General features: G+C 56.2%; 1 protein-coding gene across 2 annotated transcripts in view; it reads left to right on the top strand.

Annotated features, from left to right (window-relative positions):
* The window catches only part of LRP1 (LDL receptor related protein 1), a 78,816-nt gene that overhangs the window by 20,419 nt on the left and 35,911 nt on the right, over window positions 1-22,486 (top strand). The window contains exons 7-23 of one of the 2 annotated variants that reach the window (XM_080662582.1): window positions 3,991-4,153; window positions 4,250-4,472; window positions 5,411-5,600; window positions 6,054-6,197; window positions 7,371-7,607; window positions 9,276-9,456; window positions 10,532-10,754; window positions 11,504-11,705; window positions 12,096-12,221; window positions 15,110-15,250; window positions 15,368-15,493; window positions 15,943-16,059; window positions 16,505-16,585; window positions 17,233-17,283; window positions 18,129-18,296; window positions 21,276-21,458; window positions 21,842-22,042. In XM_080662582.1, the coding sequence (XP_080518708.1) occupies window positions 3,991-4,153; window positions 4,250-4,472; window positions 5,411-5,600; window positions 6,054-6,197; window positions 7,371-7,607; window positions 9,276-9,456; window positions 10,532-10,754; window positions 11,504-11,705; window positions 12,096-12,221; window positions 15,110-15,250; window positions 15,368-15,493; window positions 15,943-16,059; window positions 16,505-16,585; window positions 17,233-17,283; window positions 18,129-18,296; window positions 21,276-21,458; window positions 21,842-22,042 (2,757 nt within the window). The remainder of the gene's footprint in view (window positions 1-3,990; window positions 4,154-4,249; window positions 4,473-5,410; window positions 5,601-6,053; window positions 6,198-7,370; window positions 7,608-9,275; window positions 9,457-10,531; window positions 10,755-11,503; window positions 11,706-12,095; window positions 12,222-15,109; window positions 15,251-15,367; window positions 15,494-15,942; window positions 16,060-16,504; window positions 16,586-17,232; window positions 17,284-18,128; window positions 18,297-21,275; window positions 21,459-21,841; window positions 22,043-22,486) is intronic. The other variant, XM_080662583.1, reaches the window with a different exon arrangement.

Here is a 22,486-nt window from a genome sequence, read left to right as displayed (position 1 = left end):
GGGGAAGGGAAAAAGTGATGTCCCGACACTAGGACGACCGAGTGAGGACTCAGTGCTCAATAAATATTTGTTGAATGAATCAGTACATGTGTGTCAGGAGCAGGGGACAAAGATAAAAGTGCCCTGGCCTCTCCATATTTGTAGTCAGGTAAACAGGCTGTGATAAATGGAACTACTGGGGCTGTGGGAGCCTCTAAACTGCCCACCTGGAGGGTCTACCTTTAGTCAGGAGGCCATAGGACTCTGGCTGGAGGCACAGATGGTAACTGGGTGGGAAAAGTGGGGACAGAAAGGATGGAGGTGAAGGAGGACCATGCTGCAAACCATAGCTCCCATTTGTGGCTTGTTTATTGTCGGCCCCGCCCTGTGCTATGTGCTGTTAATGCACCATCCCATTTTACAGATGAGCAAACTGAGACTCAGAGACATTAAGTAATTTGCCCATAGTCCCACAGGCGGTGACAGATGATGATTCAAACCGAGGCTGGGCCCAGGGCAGAGCAGAGCGATGAGTGAGGTGGGGAGGTTCCTGAAATAAGGACCAGATGCAATGTGTTCCCTGATGTTATGGTTATGGTTATGGCTAATGGGATTCTTCTTCCTCACCCCGGGTCCTTGCACCCTACCCTACAATACTTGGGTGTGTGGATGTGTTATGGATATTTCCTCAGGGCTCAGAGGCCCCGTCCTTCCCGGGATTTATTTTAGGGAGAGTGACTGGAATCCTGCAGCTGAAGCTGGGGTCTTCTTGGGAATGGGGTGGGGCCTGTTGTTTTTGGAAAAGCAGCCACTATTTAGGGAAATGCCTCTTGAACATTGTGAATGACGGAGACGGTGAGAAAAAACTGGAGTTGTGGGGAGTGCAGGATGCTGAGCATGGGGCTCGGGGTATAGGGAGGGTTCAGCGTCTAAAAGCACACACCCCAGGTCTATTCTGGGGCCTGGAACTGAAAGTCCTTTGCGACATCACAGGCAGGCTGCGGTCTGTCCTCTCCCTCCCAGCTTCCTAGTGGCCTCCTCTGTGCTGGAATCCTTAACTCCTAGGACTCCAGACCACCCCCAAACTCCTCCCACAACACAGCCTCTCTCCACTTAGGTTTGCCTGAGACTCTCCTGTCTTCAGAGTTTGGAGGGTGCACTGGTGTGGGTCAGCCCTGAGAAGGCTGGACCACAAAGAGCAAACCCTCTGGGTTTATAGGGCCAGAATGCTCAGGTCTTCCGGGCACAACCCCAGAACTCCACTTGCCCCCCATGCCATGGACAGAGGGGAGCCCTCTCCCAGTCTGAGCCCATCTCTGTGATGGCCTAAGAATTGTGTGAGTGGTCCAGCATGTGTGTGTGTGCATGCGAATGTGTGCATATGTGTGGTGGGGCGGGCAGAGGAATCTGGACTTTAGGGAAGAGGAAAATAATGTGGTAGAGGGGGGTTGGATAACAAAGGATTTTTGCTTGCAACTAATAGTCTCCAGCTGCAAAAATACCAAAGGGGAGGCCAGACCGGGCTGGGGACTCCAGTTCTTGCCAACTCCTCACCGGCCTGCTGAGTGGGGCCCTGCCTGGCTTTTGGGAGGTGGAAGGGGAGACCGGCCAAGGGTAAATATCTGAGAGCAGGATGGTCCCTTCCTGGAACTAGGAGGGAACACAGGCCAGGAGGGAGGCCCGAAGGTGAAGGTCAGCGTCGTCCTGGGGGCTCAGCCGGGAATAGGCTGCACCTGGATGAGGGGCGTTAGCTCTCTTCAGGCTTCTTCCTCCCCTCTTGCTGAGGGAAGGGTGGGTGGGGAGCAGGGCAGGGTGTTGCCAGCCCTGGGGCTGGGCAGTGACTCAGGGAAGCCTCAGGAAATGGAGAGAAGGACCCAGCTGCACCAGCTGGTGCTGGGAAAACAGCTTCCAATGGTGAAGTTTGTCCACATGCCAGCAGCCCCCAGACCCCCACCGCGCCCACCAAGCAAAGGGCATGCAGCCCTGTTTGCCTTTCAACCACCCTGCCGGCTGCCTGGGGCTGTGGGCAGGTCCCCCCTCCCTTTGGGACTTTGGGACTTTGGCTTCCTCTGGAGGCAGCCCAGCCGCCTTCACTTTATTGTCGGCCCTGCCCTGTGCTGTGTGCTGTTAATGCACCATCCCATTTTACAGATGAGCAAACTGAGACTCAGAGACATTAAGTAATTTGCCCATAGTCCCACAGGCGGTGACAGATGATGATTCAAACCGAGGCTGGGCCCAGGGCAGAGCAGAGCGATGAGTGAGGTGGGGAGGTTCCTATTCACTGTAGTCTGATTTCTCTGTGGTAACGGTGTGTGGGGCATTTTGATCACCTTACCCCTGCACTGGGCCCTCTTCCTACTTGGCCTGGGACCCACATCCCAGGCTGCTCTACCCTTCTCTCCGCTCGTGCCAGCACCAGGGCCCCGAGGAGGGAATGGCTGGGTTCGAGGAGGGAATGGCTGGGTTCGGGTGCATCAGCACTTACAGAGATAACTCATCCGTGTGACCTTCCTCTAGTCACCTTGGAGTGGGTTTCAACAGGGGGGACCTGAAGAGGAAACCAGTTTGATGAGAATCTCAGATTGGCTCCTTCCTCTCCCCTCTCCCCTCCCCCAGCCTAAGTCCTATGACCGTGAGTCAGTGGCAGGACCCAGCCAAGTTCCTTGGGAACCATGTTCCTGTTCTCTTTGTCCTCACCCCCACCCACTGTTGGGAAACAGACCCTGAGCCCCTGTGGGGAGGGGAAGGATCAGGAGGGGTTGAGCTGAATTCCCAGTCATCACACCTATAGCTGTGTGGGGCAGAATGATTCCCACTGGGTTGAGTGTGAGTAAAAGGGGTAAGATCGGCCAAAGGCAGGCCATCCGGAGATTTCTCTCCCTGTTGGGGAACTTGGTGGAGGTGGAGTGCAAGGCAGGGATCCCAGGGAGTCCCTGTCTTGGGAATTTTCCAGTTTGCAAGAGGCATCACTTCTGAGGATGGTAGTTGGAGAAGACAGTGGGTGGCCAGGGGTCCTGGAGAAGAGGAGTCAGCAGGGGTCCCTGTCCTCTGACTTGCTGCCTCCTAGATTTCCCGCTGCCCTCATCCCACCCCTACTCTCTTCAGCTTTTTGGCCTCTTGCATCTTCTCCAGACCCATAGCTGTAGACTGAGTGTGGCCCTCATCTCCCTCCTCCTCCCCCACGCCCAGCCTTCTGGAGCTCCCCCTTCTGCTCAGCCATGCCTCAGTTTGCCTTCAGAGTCCTTATGCTCTCTCCTCCAGCCCTCCCTAACATCAGGAAATTGAGCAATAGGAACATTGAAAAAACAGAAATGGGGGTGAATAGAGGAAGTTTGGCCTATGTCACTGGATCCAACCTTTGGCCACCATGGACCTTCCCGTTTCCATCCATATGGGCCCCATACTTTGGCATTCTTTTCTCTCAGATTGGATTTATTGACAAGTGCTTGCTTTTCCATTTTTTAGAAGTCATGCAACATGTAACAGCTTCCAGTCAGTGCTCTGGCTAGCATGGGACTTACCATATGTGAAAGTCCAGCTAAAAATAAAGAACTGTGTGAGTGGCCAAACATTGTGTGATGTTTTAATTAGCCTGAGTGCTCTTATCTCAAATAAAAGCAGATTAAAAAAAAATACTAAAATGAGCTGGTGAACCTGTCCTCACTGTCTTTGGGGACTCCAAGAGGAGCTTCCGGGAGGGGCTGGAGTCAGGGAAGCTTGTACCCCGTGCCCCCCGTGTGCCTATCCTGCCTCGGCATGGGGAGCGGGGCTGTGTGGGAAGGTACTCGGAGACTTCTCCTTGGAGAGACCAGATAGGTGGAAAGGTGGCAAAGATCACAAGGCTAAGTGTACTGCCTCTGCTACCTCCCATAGGAGCTCAGGGAGCAGAGACGGCCGTGGCCTGGGGGATGGAGGGGAGCACCCAGAGGAAGGGGGCTCTGCAGGAGCTCAGGGTGGGCATGTCCATGGGAGCACCTCCCCCATAGCTCTTCCATTCGCACTCTCCAGACGTAGAGCAGATGGCCATTGACTGGCTGACGGGCAACTTCTACTTTGTGGATGACATCGACGATAGGATCTTTGTCTGCAACCGGAATGGCGACACATGTGTCACTTTGCTAGACCTGGAGCTCTACAACCCCAAGGGCATCGCGCTGGACCCTACCATGGGGTGAGAGGGCGCTGCCCGGCAAAGGGGGAGGCAGAAGCTGCAGTGGAAGGGGGTCCCCAGCGTCCGGAACTCCTTTAACGTGCCATCTGCCCACAGGAAAGTGTTTTTCACCGACTACGGGCAGATCCCAAAGGTGGAGCGCTGTGACATGGATGGGCAGAACCGCACCAAGCTGGTCGATAGCAAGATCGTGTTTCCTCATGGCATCACGCTGGACCTGGTCAGCCGCCTCGTCTACTGGGCTGACGCCTACCTGGACTACATCGAGGTGGTGGACTACGAGGGCAAGGGCCGGCAGACCATCATCCAGGGCATCCTGGTGAGGGGGAGCCTTCGCAGGGAACCCCAGGGGGAGGGCTCTCTGGGGGGTGGGGGGTGGTCATGAGCACTTTGGGGGAAGGGCAGGACATGGCTTCCACTCTGATGGGAACGGTCCTTTTAGAGATACCTTTTGCTTCCTTTTTCTGATTTGATCCTTGCAATGGCTTCTGGGAGATGGATGCGCAGATAGGTGACAGTTTGTTTTCGGCAGATGGAAATAGCAGGGCTCAAGAGGTTGAGGACTTGCCTGAGGTCACACAGGAAACAGCACTCGGACCTCGCCTAGAAGCCCTGCCAGCGCAGGTGGCACTCCATTCTGGGATAATTAGGGCGACAGCCATCTCGGTTTGCGTGGGACTGTCCTGGTGTTAGCAAACCCATTAGTCCTGGACAAACTGGGACAGTTGGTTACGTTAGATAATAGATACGTTACGTGCGCGGCAGGGCTGTTACAGGGCCAGTCTGTCCTCTCGACCGTCCCCTAGCTGGGCGCTGGGTTAAGAATGTTCTCTGTGGAGAGAGTTTAGGTCCCAACTCGGATTTCATCGGAACCATGCCATCACCCACTGTAGGCCTGATTCTGTGGGGGATGTGGTTTCTGCCCTCAAGGGATTTGAGCAGACTGGGTGGGCTGAGTCCACAAACCACCAGACAGTGCAAAGAAACCTAGAGCCACGGCGTGTGGAAGGAGGGAGCATCCCTGGTTCCGGAAGCTCTTGGAGGAGATGCTCCGTGAAGGATGAGTGGGGTTTTGACAATCGAAGAGCTCAAGAACAGGATAGCCCAGCCAGGGGAGGAGGGAAGCACAGCGTTAGGCAGCAATGGAGTGGAGCTAGGAGCACAGACCACGGCGGCTGGATGGGAAGCCGAGGGGCTCTCCGAGACAGAGGGAGGACTTCTTTCTCTTGTGCTGACCATGCTGCCTGCCCCTCTCAGATTGAGCACCTGTACGGCCTGACCGTGTTTGAGAATTATCTCTACGCCACCAACTCGGACAATGCCAACGCCCAGCAGAAGACAAGCGTGATCCGCGTGAACCGCTTCAACAGCACTGACTACCAGGTTGTCACCCGTGTGGACAAGGGGGGCGCCCTCCACATCTACCACCAGCGGCGCCAGCCCCGAGGTGAGCAGAGCGCCACAGCCCCTCCGGGGGCCCTCCTGTGGGAACCCCCGATTCTCTCGTATCATGACTGCTTCTCCTAACCATGTAACACCCTGGCCACCCATTCTTCTGACAGCCCCTTCTTGCCCCTCGGCATCCGGATCCCACCCCCAGGCGGCCCCTTCCCCCTTCTGCAAAGGACATAGAGTGTTCCTCCCGTCCCTCGCCTGGTGGGTCTAGAGGAGAAGCCCTTGGCGTGGGCCGCCGTGGGACTCTTCCCTGGCCGCAGCCGCCCCACCTGAGTGGCTGGGTTGTGGTGGGACAGGCGTTCCAGTCCTGGGCTTCTAAGTCCTCAAATGGGACAAGGGGCACAAAGACGACAGCAGGAGGGAGCGTGGGCAGACTTCAGGAAGCCTTCTGCAGGCCTAGGCACAGAGGCCCTGAGGTCCTGACCAGCTCTCCACCCCACCCTAGTGAGGAGCCACGCCTGTGAGAACGACCAGTACGGGAAGCCGGGTGGCTGCTCTGACATCTGCCTGCTGGCCAACAGCCACAAGGCGCGGACCTGCCGCTGCCGCTCCGGCTTCAGCCTGGGCAGTGATGGGAAGTCGTGCAAGAGTGAGTGAAGGGCGTGCGTGCGTGCCTGCTGGGGTGGGTGGGAGGGTGTCCTTACCCGCCTCCCCACAGCCCTGCCACTTCTGTCTGAGATGAAGAGAGATGAAGGCATTTACCCAAAGTTTCATCACTAGTAAGGGACAGTCACAGAATTTGAACCCACATCTGAAAACAAGCCTTTTCCCACTATCCCACTCCAGCTCCATGGAAGACTGTAAACTGGCCCCTCCCTCCCTCCCTGCCTCTCTTCCTCCCTCCCTCCCTCCCTCCTTCCCTCCTTTCCTTCCTTCCTTCCTCCCTCCCTCCTTCCCTCCCTCCCTCCCTCCCTCCCTCCTTCCCTCCTTTCCTTCCTTCCTTCCTTCCTTCCTCCCTCCCTCCCTCCCTCCCTCCCTCCCTCCCTCCCTCCCTTCCTTCCTTCCTTCCTTCCTTCCTTCCTTCCTTCCTTCCTTCCTTCCTTCGTAAGTAGTGAGCATGTCCTGTGTGTCTGGCACTGTCCTAAAATAAAAATTCAGCAGTGAACAGGTAGATGTCATCTCTGTCCTCCAGGGCGTACAGTCTGGCAGGGGAGACAGACAAATAAATGTAAAACTTCAGGTGGGGGTAGGTGTTAGGAAGAAAATAAATGGAGAGTAGAGCTCGCGATGACCTGAGGGCTCCGTGTAGCTAGAGCAGCCAGGGAAGACTTCTCTGCGGAGATGGAATTTGAACCGAGCAATCCGTGAGTGAGGAGGAGCTGCCTGCAGGAAGGGCAGAGGGAACCCACCGCCCAAAGGCTCCAAGGCCATGTGGGCTTGGCGACTTCCAAGCAGAGAAGTGACATCACACTGGCTGCTGGGGTGGGGATGGGCAGCAGCCAGTTTAGGCGAGAAGTGATGGGGCTTAGATTAGGACGTGAGCTGAGGAAGTAGTGCAAAGTGGTCAGATTCCAACATGTTTTGAAGGTGCTCCTTTTCATGACTGGAATCTTTAGTACACTTCACTAAAAACATGCTACTTGCTACACTTGCCCCATTTCCCACTCCTGGGGAAGGTAAAACCCCCAGGACACATGTCTGTGTCTGTCTGTCCCTGGGACCCAGAGCCTCTGCTGCCCCCCAGCCCCTGACCCAGGGGGCGGTCGTGTGTGCACATGCATGTGTGTGTCTGACTTTGTGCCTCCGTCTGTGCCTGCCCTAGAGCCAGAACACGAGCTGTTCCTTGTGTACGGCAAGGGCCGGCCAGGCATCATCCGGGGCATGGATATGGGGGCCAAGGTCCCAGACGAGCACATGATCCCCATCGAGAACCTCATGAACCCCCGGGCCCTGGACTTCCACGCTGAGACCGGCTTCATCTACTTTGCCGACACCACCAGCTACCTCATTGGCCGCCAGAAGATCGATGGCACTGAGCGGGAGACCATCTTGAAGGATGGTAAGGGCCCCAGAGGTGGGAGGCGTGTGGATAGGACTCCCAAGGGGCATCACCCACCTGGGATGGGAAGCAATTTGGGGCCTAGACATCTGTCCCGGTGCCCTCGCCCTCTGCTGACTGGCTGGCTGGGCTGGTTGGCATGGAGATGAGGGGATGACAGACTGACCCCTGGGTGACCCCCTTCTTGGCTGAGCTGACAAGAGGCAGGAGGATGGATGGATGGCGGGGGCTGTCCTTGCCAGCCCTTGGGAAAACTCAGGGTCTCTCAGCCATTGGCTCCGAGCCCTGGAGCTGCACGTAGCACACAGCGGGAGAGGCCTGAAGCCTTGAATCAGAGCAGGCACACAGCACCACGTGCACACGCAGGGTCTGTGCTGCCAAGCGCTGCGTGCTTCCACGTCCTGAGAAAATTGTGTGGTTGGCTGGTTTGTTTAAATCCTCACCTGAGGATACTTTTCTATTGGTTTTTAGAGAGTTGAAGGGAGTGGGGAGGGGGAGAAAAAAAGAGAAACACGGATGTGAAAGAGACACATGGATTGGCTGCCTCCTCCCACACATGCCCTGACCCAGGCCGGGGATGGAGCCTGCAACCAAGGTATGCATCCTTGACCGGAAATTGAACCCGCGACCTTTCGGTCCATGGGCCGACCCTCTAACCACTGAGAAAACGCGCCGGGGCAGGAAATGGTGTTTTGTGGACTGAGTCAGCTTTTCCCTCTGAGCTGCTGGGGCAGGTCAACAGTGCGCTGTCTTCTGAACACCCACCTGCACGGAGGCTCTGGGCCGAGCTCTGCCCCTTCCCGGCCTGAGTGAGGAACTCCCAAGCTATACACGGGCCCCAGGGCAGGGCTCCCTAACTGGGCAACTCACTGACACCAGTTACCACCCTTTACCCTGCTCCCCACCCTCCCCACAGGGCAGAGAACCTCAGCAGTCAGCAGTCATAAGACTTTGGAGAAATCAAAAGTAATTCCTCATCACGAAAAGATTGGGGTTCCCTAAACTGCTATTTAAAGGGCACTGAAGACAAAGGCTTTTGCTAAGTGAAAAATCGCTTCCTGATTTATTCATTTTGTTAGCTCAGGAGTTTTAGGGCTGGGATGTGGCGTCACACTTGTGCCCGGAGCACATTGCTGCAGCTGCCCACCCTCACTCAGGCCCAGACATGCCCTCACACGAGAACCCACATCCACCACGTAGGTGTGCTGCTGTCACGTACAACTTTGTGCCTCACACAGAGAGGCAACACAAATGATCTTCTATGCCTGGCCTGTGTGGCTCAGTGATTGAGCATCGACCTATGAACTAGAAGGTCAGGGTTCAATTCCCCTCAGGGCACATGCCTGGGTTGTGGGCTCAATCTCCAGTAGGGGACGTATAGGAGGCAGCCGATCAATGATTCTCTCTCATCATTGATGTTTCTCTCCCCCTCTCCCTTCCTCTCAATAAAAAATAATATATATAAAAAAATAATATTTTTTAAAAAAACACCAAATGCTCCTTCCTCCATCCTCCCATCCCCATTCCACCTACTGTCTTGGGCATACAAGGCTCCCAGCCCTCCCTACTAGCCAAGTTGCTCAAAGGTATGTGCACCCTAAGGGTCAGGGGCAGGCCGTGTGAGCCTCCTCTAAGTCTCTCCATTGTTGTCCCCTTCACTCCCTGCAGGCATCCACAATGTGGAGGGTGTGGCCGTGGACTGGATGGGGGATAATTTGTACTGGACGGATGATGGGCCCAAGAAGACCATCAGCGTGGCCAGGCTGGAGAAAGCTGCTCAGACCCGCAAGACCTTAATAGAGGGCAAAATGACACACCCCAGGGCCATCGTGGTGGACCCACTCAACGGGTGAGTCCTCCCAGGGCCTTGGGTTGGGTGGGCCAGGCACCCTGTGGGTCTTAGAAGTGGCAGATGAGACAGAGAGTGAACAGGAGAGAGCAGCCTAGGTGGGATGCTTAGGCAAGAATGGGAAGCTGAAAGGGGAGATGTCCCCATCTTTAGGGCAATGGGAGTGATGCCTCAAACACACAGAGAAATCTGATCCTGTCACCCCCAGCCCAGAGCCCTCCTCGGGCTCCCCTGCCCTCAGAGTGAGACCACACTCCTTATCAGGCCGGGGTCCTAGGGCGTCTGCATGCAGCCCTTTTAACCTCATCTGCACCTTACTTCCTGCCCTTGGAAGTTCTGTTCTCACGGCACCTTGTCTGTGCCTCAGAGAGACACCCCAGCTGTTCCAGCCTCGGGGCTTCTGCCTGGAATTCCCAGGTACTTGCAGGTCTAGCTCCTCCTCGGCATTCACATCGCACCTCCTCAGAGAGGCCTTCCTCACCTGCTGCGGCCACTCTCCACGTCGTCACCTGCTTCGTGCTCCTGCTTCTATCACTTCGATGTGAGAGATCTTATTGGTTGACTTATTTCTTATCTGTCTCCCTGGCTGGGATATGGACTCCAGGAGAGCAGGGGCCCTGGCTACCTTGGTCTTTACTTTTTTCCCTTTAAAAACAAATTTTTTTAGTGATTTTTTTAGAGAGAGAGAGGAAGGGAGAGGAGAGAGTGAGATAGAAACATCAGTGATGAGAGAGAATCATCGATCGGCTGCCTCCTGCTCTCCTCACACTGGGGATTGAGCCTGCAACATGGGCATGTACCCTGACTAGGAATCGAACTAGTCACCTCTTGGTTCATGGGTTGCTGCTCAATCCACTGAGCCACACCAGCTTGGCCCTTGGTCTTTTCTGGGTCCCCAAATGCCAGACTGTGCCCAGCTTGTAGTAGGCACTCATCAAATACTTGCTGAATGGAGGAATAAATGAATGAAATGTGTGGGCCAGGGCTGAGCAGGACAGAAAGACCTCTGTGAGGGGCTCTGGGACAACACACGTGGATTGTTAATGACTTGGTGCTGACCAGTCGCTGCCCACAGGTGGATGTACTGGACAGACTGGGAGGAGGACCCTAAGGACAGCCGGCGAGGACGGCTGGAGAGGGCCTGGATGGACGGCTCACACCGCGACATCTTTGTCACCTCCAAGACAGTGCTGTGGCCCAATGGGCTGAGCCTGGACATCCCAGCCGGCCGCCTCTACTGGGTGGATGCCTTCTATGACCGCATCGAGACCATACTGCTCAATGGCACAGATCGGAAGGTGGGCCGGCGTGCCTCTGTGTGGTGTTCATATACGTGTTGCCAGATCACTTTTATGTGTGGATGAGGCTCTGTGTGAATGTGTGGGCATCTGTGTGCGGCTAAGCCTGTGGGTTTTCTGTGTGTTTACCTGTGTCCCCGTGGATGTGTACATCTGTGTGCTTGTGTGTCTCATGTGTTGTGTTGGGTTGTGCTGTTGGAGGATTGCCTCTATTAAAGTACATCTGACTGGGCCTGTTGTCTGGGGGCTGGACCACATCCGAAGGCGCTGCCCTCTCTGCTGTAGCTCATGCAGTTCTTTCTGCCCAGCTCCTCCTCACCTGGCACACTGCTCAGGGCCACCTCCGCCTCTCCCCCAGATTCCCGTGTCTTTTTCATTTCTTAGTGCCTACCATGGGTTGGCCTTTAATAAATCCTGGCAAGTGTTTGTTGGGAGAAGAAATGCAAGTTTGAATTCTGGCTGTCGGTTCGGTACTGTGTGTGTGTGTGTGCGTGTGTGCGTGCGCGCGCACCCGTGGGTGTTGGAGGAAGAAGACTGTGGACAAGCTCGCCATCGGTCTCCTGCTGGGCTCAGGGTCTGGCACCTCACTCTGTGCAAAGCTATGGGCCTCAGGGGCTCCCAGGCTAATGGAGGAAATAAGAACCCACGTAGGATGTGGATAAATGAGGGTACAAACCGGTAATCTCTGTGGGCCTCCTCAGTCCCCCCATTTGTCTCCAGCTCCTTAGTAACCTCCCCTCCATCCCTAGATTGTATATGAAGGTCCTGAGTTGAATCATGCCTTTGGCCTGTGTCACCACGGCAACTACCTCTTCTGGACCGAGTACCGGAGCGGCAGTGTTTACCGCTTGGAACGTGGTGCAGGAGGTGCACCCCCCACCGTGACCCTTCTGCGTAGCGAGCGGCCCCCCATCTTTGAGATTCGCATGTATGATGCTCAGCAGCAGCAAGGTACCCCCTGGGGCTGGGGCTGGGGCTGGTGATGGGATGGGACCTAGATGGGGGTGAGGCTCCCCAGGGGGGGAAGGCACTCCTCCTGGGATCCTAGACTCTGCCTCTTGAGGCTCTCAAAAAGAGAGGCCCCAGCCCTTGCCCTTAGAGTGCGACGTACATGCCTATCAGGCCTGGGTCCTACGGGTCCGCCGGCAGCTTGTTTGATCTCATCTGCCCTTCCTTTCCTGTCTGCCTCCCTGCCATGCCTACGTGCTCATGGTCCTCTCAATGCTTCCTCCCTCTCCCTCTCCTCACTTTAATGCATCTCGTCCCCTATCTTCTCATTTCCTTTCCATCCCCTGTTCTCCCTCTCCTCCCCTGGTCCCTCCCCATGACCCTCCTTCACAGTGGGTACCAACAAATGCCGAGTGAACAACGGTGGCTGCAGCAGCCTGTGCCTGGCCACCCCGGGGAGTCGCCAGTGTGCCTGCGCCGAGGACCAGGTGTTGGGCACAGACGGTGTTACTTGCATGGGTACGAGGGGCCCAGCTGGGGTGGGAGGCAGGGAAGCAGGCCCCAGTAGGAGGAGGCCACGGGGCCCAGTAAGAGATGAAGGAGGCAAAGAGGGCCCAGTTGGGGCAACAGGAGCTGAGTGGTGGGGCAAGAGGAGGCTCTGGGGACCAGGAGTGGGGGATCAGAGGGGTGTGAGAGGGCACCAAGATTAGGGGAAACTAATCTTTATTCCCCCATCATTAAAGTAATATATCAATAGTTCTAAGTACTAGAGCCCTGGCCGGGTGGCTCAGTTGGTTAGAGCATCGTCCCATGCACCAAAAAGGTTGCACATTCAGTTCCTGGTCAGGGCACATACTCATGTTGGGGGTTTGATCCCCAGTCGGAGTGCACATGGAAGGCAATGGATCGATGTTTCTTTTTCACATCAATGTTCCCCTCTCTCTCTCTAAAAAAAAAAAAAAAAAAAAAAAATCAGTGGAAACCTATTCTCGGGTTAGGATTAAAAAAAAAAAAATTAGCCGAAACCAGTTTGGCTCAGTGGATAGAGCGTCGGCCTGCGGACTGAAGGGTCCCGGGTTCGATTCCGGTCAAGGGCATGTACCTTGGTTGCGGGCACATCCCCAGTGGGAGGTGTGCAGGAGGCAGCTGATCGATGTTTCTCTCTCATCGATGTTTCTAGCTCTCTATCCCTCTCCCTTCCTCTCTGTAAAAAATCAATAAAATATATTTTTTTAAAAAAAAAAATTAGAGAAGAGAAAAAAAAGCCCAAATCCTACCAAACATATCCTCTGCCCTTCTGAGTTCACATGTGTCACAGCATTTTCTGTGTTATTCTTGCATTATTTTAAATAGCCTCACTTTTTAAATAAAAATAGGCTATGCCGCCCTAACCGGTTTGGCTCAGTGGATAGAGCATTGGCCAAGGGTCCCAGGTTCGATTCCGGTCAAGGGCTTGTTGCGGGCACATACCCAGTAGGGGACGTGCAGGAGGCAGCTGATCGATGTTTCTCTCTCATCGATGTTTCTAACTCTCTATCTCTCTCCCTTCCTCTGTGTAAAAAATCAATAAGATATATTTTAAAAAATAAAAATAAGCTATGCTCATTATAAAAATAAATACATAAACATGATAGAAAATAGGAGAAAGTACAGGTCACCCCAAAGGCCACCACCCCTTGATACCACTGTTCCCATCTGGGAAACCATCCTCCCAGACATTTCTCTTTCACCTTTCCGAACTGGAACCCTGCTGCACATCCTGTTCTAGTTCGTGCTTTCGTCACCAGACAGTATGTCATGAAAACATAAGCAGAATTTTTAATGGCTGAAGTAGATTTCATTAGTAAAAGTTCCATAATTTACTTAACCATTTCTCTGTTGTTGGATGTTTAAGTTGTTTCCAGTTTTGTTGGCTTATTTTTATTTTTTTAAATATATTTTTATTGATTTCAGCAAAGAAAGGAGGAGAGAGAGATAGAAACATCAATGATGAGAGAGGATCATTGATTGACTGCCTCCACGCTCCACACAGGGATCCACCCCATAACCCAGACTTGTGCCCTGACCGGGAATCAAACCGTGTCCTCCTGGTTCATAGGTTGACGCTCAAGCACTGAACCACACTGGTCGGACTATTTCCAGTTTTTTGCTGTAATCACAGCCAACATTTATGGAGCACAGACTATGTACTAGGCATGGTTATAGGCACTTCCCATGCAGTAATGTATTTATTCCTTAACATATTCCTGTAGGAAAGATATTTTTACTATCCCCAATTTACAGATAAAGAAATTAAGGCCCAAAGTTAGAGCAGGAATATGAACCCAGGAAGTCTGACCCAGATCTCATTTCTTAATCACTCACTCTACTATTTCTCACACCTGCATGCTTTGCCATATGCTGAGTGAGTTCCTGACCGTAGAATCCCAGAGTGCAACTGGGTAGCGGGGCCTTAGCGCACAGCTAAGAGGGAGTGACTGAGGCCAGGTGGAGGGCAAGGGCGTTGGCAAAGAGAGGAACTGGGGGGCCAGGGTAATGGAAAGATCCTTCCACGGACATTGAAATCACCAAGAATTAAAGCAGAATGATTTTGGAAAGAGTGACGCTGGAGCCAAGATCTAAAAACCCTTAAGGATGAGAGGGAGTGGCTTGGGGGCCTGTAGAAGTAGGGGTGGGAGGTCAGATAACAGGAAAGTCAGTGTGCATTTTGCAGAGAGAAGAGAGGAGAATAGTCAGGAAGCAGGATGGAGAAGCAAGGCGGACACCTCCAGGCTCAGCAGTCCCCGGGCTGTGGGAGAGAAAAGAGCCGCCCGCGGGGCCGTGGGAATGACAGAGGGGCCAGAAAGGGGATGCACCGAGCGGCAAGGTCCAGGGACGGGCTGACCCGGGTGCCCGGGGCTCCTGGAGGTTCCTGATGCCGACCCAAAGGACGCAGTGCTTTTACTTCTAATAGCGCAGGGCAGACAGAGGCGGTGAGGCGAGGTGCTGGGGGACAGGAGTGGAGCCTGCAGGGTTCTGGGCCTGTTTCACTCCTGCGGTGGGTGAGCACCTGTGAAGGAAGAGCCAGGCCAGGGCAGGGCCCTAAGGCCCCGGAACACCTTCCAAGGAGCTGTGGGTGAAGATGGCAGAGACGGGGGCGGAGTGGTCTCTCAGGGGCAGGAAGCGGGTGGGGAGCTGCTTATCCTCAGGCCGCTGGGAAGTGCCGGGCTGTTAGAGTGAGCATCACCTGTGGCTTGAGATAGAGCTGCAGTTTTCAGCAGACAATCTGTTCATGAAGAATTACACTCTAGGTGAAATTACCCTGTGCGTTCTTTTTAAATAATAAAATAAGCAAAGTACAGGGGCCTTAGCACCTGACCCGTGATCTGGGTCTGACTTTCCCCCTCACGCCCCTGTGGTGCCCACAGCGAACCCATCCTACGTGCCCCCACCCCAGTGCCAGCCGGGCGAGTTTGCCTGTGCCAACAGCCGCTGCATCCAGGAGCGCTGGAAGTGCGATGGGGACAACGACTGCCTGGACAACAGTGACGAGGCCCCGGCCCTCTGCCGTGAGTCGCCCGCCCTCTCCTCGGCGGTGGGCCTGCAGGGCAGCCAGTGGAGGGCTCTGCCTGCCGGGGGAGCGGGGCCCCACCCTCTCAGTGACCGCTGACCTGTTCCCTCCCCAGATCAGCACACCTGCCCCTCAGACCGCTTCAAGTGCGAGAACAACCGGTGCATCCCCAACCGCTGGCTCTGTGACGGGGACAACGACTGTGGGAACAGTGAGGACGAGTCCAATGCCACGTGCTCAGGTGTGGAACTGGGGGTGGACCACCCTGGGCACCTCTAAGTCAGGGAGGCGGGGGAGCGGGGAGCCAGGCCTGGGAAGACTGAGGGGCCTCAGCAGAAAGGAAAGCACACAGGGCGTGGGGCAGAGAGGATGGGGCCGAGCAGGAGAGGGGTGCTGTCCCCTTCCCCTGAATGGCAAGGCTGGCTGGGAGGACTGAGCCTGCAGGGGACAGAGCACAGCTCTGGACGGGAGATAAGAGCGAGGCAGGGTGGGCCTCTCCTTGGAGGGTGCCAGAGCCCCCTCGAGAGATGAGGTGGTGCAGACCTGTGAGGCCGCATAGGTGGTGTGGGATCTCTGAGAGCAATGGCTGTGAAGCCCGTAGGAAGACTTCCCGTTACCCCAGAAGAGGGAAGGAAAGGAAAGTCAAGAAGGGGGCAGGGCCAGGAGCATTCACACCACCTCCGTCCGCAGCTCGGACCTGCCCGCCCAACCAGTTCTCCTGTGCCAGTGGCCGCTGCATCCCCATCTCCTGGACGTGTGATCTGGACGACGACTGCGGGGACCGCTCTGACGAGTCGGCCTCGTGCGGTAAGAGGGGTGCGGGAAGGCCGGGCTGGCCCGGAGGAGGTCACCCCAAGAACATCCCCCCGGCTGGGGGGCAGGGGCGGAGGGGCCTGAAAGACCCTGCAAGTTCGTACTGTGCGGTCTTGAGCAAGTCACTCTCGGTGGCCTCTGTGCCTTTCATCTGCAAAGCGGGGATGATGCTACCACCAGTGTCATCGTGTTGATGTGGGGGTTCCGCGAGACTGTGTGTGAAAAACACTCAGCACGGGGCCCGTGCTTGGTAACTACCAGCTTTAAAAGGGAGCTCAGGGAGGTGGGGGTACGGGGGCGCAGGCATTGCTGCTCAGCCTCCCTCCCCGTCTGCCCGCACCAAGGGCTGCTGGTTACCCGAGGCACCTGCACGCGTGCTCGGTGCCGCGATGCTGTGCAATCTTGGGTGCCTGACTCAGCTACGTTTTCTCCCTGACAGCCTATCCCACCTGCTTCCCCCTGACTCAGTTTACCTGCAACAATGGCAGATGCATCAACATCAACTGGCGATGTGACAATGGTAAGAGCGAACGCCCTTCACCTGCCCTGGTTCCCAGGAAAGCTAGAAGCCAGCCCGGGGTGTCAGGCCCAAGGGGTCTTAGAACCAAGCAGGGCCTCCCTCCAGTTTGCTAAAGCCCCACTGGATTGGATGGGGAAAGGAGGACACGCCAGAAATGCCGTGGGGGAACCCAGACCGACCGAGGGGGGCGCTGCCCATCGCATCTGCACCCTTCCTCCCCAGGCAGGGTCTGAGCTGTCTGACCCCGGCAGAGGCTCGGGGGCCGGGGAGAGATCAGCAAGCAGGGCTGGGAGGAGTGGGCCGAAGGGACAGAGCAATGAGAGCCCAGGGCCCAGCTCCCTTCTCCCGGCAAACCCCATCTCCTCAAGTCCTTGGTGCGCCCTCCAGGCTCCTGCTCTAGGCTCAGGAGCCCACCTGGCGGTCAGCCATGGACCAGGTGATGTCAGCCCTGAGCCACGGGCCAGGGGATTGTCGTGTGCGTGCCGTCTCGGGCTCGGGTTGTGTCTGTGTGGTGTGGTGACGTGTTGCTCGGTGCCTCCAGCCCTGGCTGACGTGTGAGAGGAGGGACTGGGGTCAGCGCCATGCTGCCCCTCACCTTTGCCGTGTCTCGTGTGCCAATGGTTGCCCTGGCGGTTTCTGTGTTTCAGAGAAGGATTGTGGGGACGGCTCTGACGAAAAGACCTGTCCTGAGCCTGCCGGTCAGTGCATAGAAGCACATGCACCATCACCCCAGAGCCCCAGCTAGCCTCTGGCTGCCTCAGGACGCCCAGGCTGCCCCCTCCCAGAGCTCCTAGGATGTGGAGGAAAAGCCAAAGAGAGAAGAGAGAGGGGGGAGGCGACAGAAGGAGAAAGCAAACAGTGGGAAGGGAGAAGCCGAGTGGGCAGAGGCACCTCTCAGAGGAGAGAGGAGGGGCCAGGAGACTGAGGCCGAGGAGGAGGAGAGAGCTAGAAAAGCACATCAGGTGGAAGAGAGGCAGGAACACCGCCCTGTAGCCAAACCCCATCTTCCCCAGCGTCCTGGGGAAGTGTGGAGGGAAGTCCAGTAGCCCCCACCCTTCCCAGCTGTAGACAGTGCCCCTTGTGAGCTGTGCCCAGTAATGCCCAAGTTCAGGGCAGGGCCTGATTCAGCCCCCCCTACCCCCCGCCCACCCCACAGAGAGGCCTCACCTACACTCCTTCCATCTCTCTCCCTCCAAAACCAGATAAATCCCTGCCTTGCCCCAAAAGCAAACAGACCCCTGTTCCCACACCCTGCCTAAAAGAAACATGCCCTGCGCCCCTCCCCCAGCCTCCCCAGACTCAGGGAAGGGCCCTCCTGGAGCCCGCCCGCCACCCCTCCCCCCATGTGGGCCATGGTGCATGCTGCAGTCTATGCAGTTTCTGTGTCTTTTCTGTTTGTTTTTTTCTCCGTGGGGGGGTTGGGGTGGGGAGGTGGGAATCGGGAGGTGGGAGTGGGGGCCCCACCTGGGGTCACAGAGAAGGCTGTTTGCTGACTCACTCCTTGCCTCTCCCCTTCTGGCCCTTCCCCTCCCCTCCCCCCCAGACAATGACTGTGGGGACAATAGTGACGAGGCAGGCTGCAGCCACTCTTGCTCCAGCACCCAGTTCAAATGCAACAGCGGGCGCTGCATCCCAGAGCACTGGACCTGCGATGGGGACAATGACTGCGGGGACTACAGCGACGAGACCCACGCCAACTGCACCAATCAGGGTAGGCACCTGGAGCCCGCAGGGCAGGGCGAGACGGTCCACATGCCCGTCACTCAGCATCCACCCATCCATCTATCTTCCCGCTGCCTGTCCTTGCCATCTGGGAGCCGAGATAACCCAGCGGTGGCTCTTATCCTGCAAGAGTTTCCAGTCCAGTGGGAGAGGGAGATTGCCGACAATTCGGTGTCACACGCTGTTAAGATTGCAGGCTTTGCAGCTGGGTGGCTTTGGGTTTGAGCGCCAGCTCTGCTAACTATCTGGATGGCCTTGAGCAAGTTACTTAATGGCCTCTGTGCTCATCTGCAAAGTGGGGATAATAATAGCACTGATATCGCGGCTTTGCTGTGGGGGTTTCAGTGAGGCCGTGCACAGCAAGCACTCAGCCCGTGGCTTGTGTTGGGACCTCGTAGCTTTGAAAGGGATGCTCAGGGGGTCGGGATGAATGAATGCAGTGAGGACCAAAGCAGAGGGGTTGGCTCTGTGAGGGTCCCTAGTGCCAGGCCCCCAGGCCCCAGCCAGGGGCAGTGGAGGTCAGTTTACCGGAAGGCAAAGACCCTCTCGAGGGAGGTGGGCGTCTCGCTGTGGCTGTTGTTACGATGGGAGAATTCGGACCCAGGATTACCCTGGCTTCAAGGGAAGTCTGAAATGCAGATTTTTATGTGAAATCTACCCACTTTACAATACATACATTCGTGTCCTAGAGCTGCCACAATGAAGTACCACAAACTGAGTGGCTTAAACAACAAAAATGTATGATCTGACATTACTGAAGGCTATGCGTTCAAGACCACATGTCGGCAGGGCTGGCTCCTGCTGAGGGCTGTGAGGGAGAACTATTCCAGGCCTCTCTCCCAGCTCTGGTGTTTGCTGGCCATCTCGGTGCTCGTGGCTTGTGCATGCAATCTCGGTGCTCGTGGCTTGTGCGTGTCGCACCCGATCTCTGCCTTGGTCTTCACATGGCATCCTCCCCGGGTGTGTGTGTGTCTCTGTGTCCATACCTCCTCTTTATGGGAGGACAGTCTTATTGGATTAGGGCCCACCCTAATGACCTCATCTTAAATTGATCATCTCCAAAGACCCATTTCCAAATAAGGTCACATTCGCAGGTACTGTGAGTTAGGACTTCGGCATCTCTTCTAGGGAACACAAGTCAAACTGTAACAACTTGCAATTGATTTTAAAAGTTTGAAAAACACCACAGGCAAAAATCTTCCCACAGGCCTCATCTGTCCCGGGGTCACCAGCCTACAACCTCTGCCTCGTGGAGTTAGGTGCACGTAGTGGGAGTGGTGCTGAGATGAGAGGGGGGATTGGGGAGTCCCCAGGCTCAGGGGAGAGTCAGTTTCCAGGGCCATCGCTGACAAAGGCTGGGTGAGGAGAGCAGGTGATAGAGCCTTGGATTCTGGGAAGGGGTCTTTGGAGGTGTGTGCGTGGCCTGGTGGGAAAAGCTCCATTTACAAGCCGGGCGAACTCGGGCAAGCTGCTTCCTCCAAGCCTCAGCTTCCTCCTTTGTGAAATGAGAGGAGACAGGTGGGGGCCTGGCATGTGGGAACAGGGATGTCATGGTTGGCAGCAATCCTTAACTATGGTTGTGAGTTGAAATGGCTGGGACCATTCAGGAGGCAGGAGGTGAACTGGGGCCTGATGAGGGATTAGACTGTGGGTAAATGGACAAGCCAGAGGGTCTGCAGGGTGGGGGTGGGGTGGCCTGGAGAACCCAGCGGTAGGACTTAGAGGAGGGGGCCCATGGGGCTGGGTGGGGCCCCTCGGACCGGAGGGGACGGAGGAATGAGGCTGTTTCGAAGGGGGCAGATTACAGCAAAGGAAAGTTGGGTGCCGGGACCTGCAAAGGATTTCGAAGCTGGAAGGTGATATGATGTAGGAGGTCTTTCGGAAGATGGTCCCGGAAGGGGATTTGATTAGAAATCGGTTCAGGGCCCCAAGGAAGGAGAATCGGCTTGGGGGCTGCTGCTGAAGTCCAGGCACTAGAGAAGAGCCTTGGCCACGCGGCAGGTGGGCAAAGCGCCCCGGGGGTGATGTCAGTCAGGCAGGTGCAGTCACCTGTTCCTGCTCCTTCCCTGGCCCCCGGAGTCATGTCTCAGCATAACCTGCAGGCCCTGAGACAGATGATGCCCCAGCCCTGCCCTCAGCCCACACGGCTCCCTGCGTATTTAGAATCAGTACCAAATGTTGCCGCGAGGCCTGCAGGGCTCCGCCCACTTCTCTGACCTACGTTCCTGCCACCCATCTCCTCCTTGCTCCGCTCTGGCTGTGCAGCCTCAGCTGTGCCCTGGGCGTGTGTCCAGCACGCCCTGCGTAGTCCTGTCTCGGATTTTGCACTAGCTGTTCCCGCTGCCTGGAATACACCTCACGCTGTTCAGGCCTCTGCTCAGATGACTCCTGCTCAGAGACCTTCCCTGGTTGTCCCATCTAAAACAGCATCCTCATCCCTCGCTAGCCTTGGCCCGCCCGGCTTTGTGTGCACAGCTTTGACCACTACCTGCAATTCCATCCTGGATTTCTGTGTTGCGCTTTATTGTCTGTGTCTTCCCCGCTAGCGCTTCACTTCCATGACGGTAAGGACCGTCACGGAGTCTTGCTCATGCTGGCGCCTGACACAGTGCCTGGCACACAGTAGGCGATCACTAAGTGTCTGTGGAGTGAACGAATGAATGAGGCTAGGCTAAGGTGGCGCATTTGAGCTCTGGCCCAGCAAATTGCTTATCCAATCACACTCTCGTGTGTAAAATAGGGGTTTAGGGGAGTGGTCTTTGGGTCGGAGAGTTGTAACATCCCTGCCTGCCTCTCGTTTAGTGCTTCAAGGAGTGTCAGCAGTGCTCAGAGGGTGCTTCATCTCCGTCTCTGTTCATAGCCTTGGGCTGGGCATAGCATCAGGGGGCTGGGAAGGCAGAAGTGGGAATGGCTGACCTGAAGCCCCTACCCCACCCAATGTCCTCCCCGCTCCCCCCTCCCCCTGCAGCAACAAGGCCTCCTGGTGGCTGCCACAGTGATGAGTTCCAGTGCCGGCTGGATGGGCTGTGCATCCCCCTGCGGTGGCGCTGTGACGGCGACACTGACTGCATGGACTCCAGTGACGAGAAGAGCTGCGAGGGAGTGACCCACGTCTGTGACCCCAACGTCAAGTTCGGCTGCAAGGACTCTGGTAAAGAGAAATATTGCAGGGAGCTTGGAGTGGGGCGACATGGACAGGAGAAAGCCATCTTGAGAGCAGAGATAGCACTGAACTGTGAGGGATGGAGGTGGGGGCATTGAGGCAAAAGCCCGCCCAGAAAGAGCCAGTGCGTGATGCGTGGGGAAGACAGGAAGGGGCAGAGCCTGCACTAAGGGCCCTGGGAACCCCAGCCCTCAGCTCCTGTGGATTCCTCCTCCTTCTCCGTGTGAATTTCAGGGAAAAGGCCTCAGGGTTCCTCGTGGACCATAAGGCATTGCAGTCATGACCCTATTGGAGGGCTCCACCGGGTCTGGGAAGGACAGAGGGAGCCCTGATGCCCAGGCCTGGCCCCTCATGCTATACCCACCCCTCAGCTCGGTGCATCAGCAAAGCGTGGGTATGTGATGGCGACAGTGACTGTGAAGATAACTCGGATGAGGAGAACTGTGAGGCCCTGGCCTGCAGGCCACCCTCGCACCCCTGTGCCAACAACACCTCCGTCTGCCTGCCCCCCGACAAGCTGTGTGATGGCAAGGACGACTGTGGAGACGGCTCCGATGAGGGAGAGCTCTGCGGTGAGGCCCCAGGAGAGGAGTGGGGAGGGTGCTGGGGAAAGGGTCGGGCCAGGGCCGGGCCAAGTAGAACAGGGCAGGCTGTGTGGGGAGAGGTCTGCGACTAGGAGAGGGCAGCGCTGGCTGCTGGGCGAGTGGTGCCCACGTTGATTTACCACTCACCTTCGCGAGAGGCTGTGCTCGACACATCACACTATTATAGCATTCGACCCATGAAGCAGCCCCGCGAGGCAGCTACATTATGTACTCCACCTTACAGATGAGAAAACAGGCGCAGAGAGGTTAAGTAACTGGTCTGAGGTCACACAGCTCCTCAAGTACCGCAGAGACAGTGCCGCGCAGCCCCTCGCTGCAGGCACAGACCCTCATCCACACGCCTGCCGCAGAGCTGGCTGGCTTTTGAGATGAAGGCACCGGCTTGAGTGTTGATGTGGTCAGGGCAGGCTT

The sequence above is a fragment of the Plecotus auritus genome, assembly GCF_963455305.1.
Source record: "Plecotus auritus genome assembly, chromosome: 3".
Lineage (NCBI taxonomy): Eukaryota > Metazoa > Chordata > Mammalia > Chiroptera > Vespertilionidae > Plecotus > Plecotus auritus.
The sequence above is the reverse complement of the archived record's forward strand: the minus strand, read 5'-3'. Positions and strand labels throughout refer to the sequence as shown.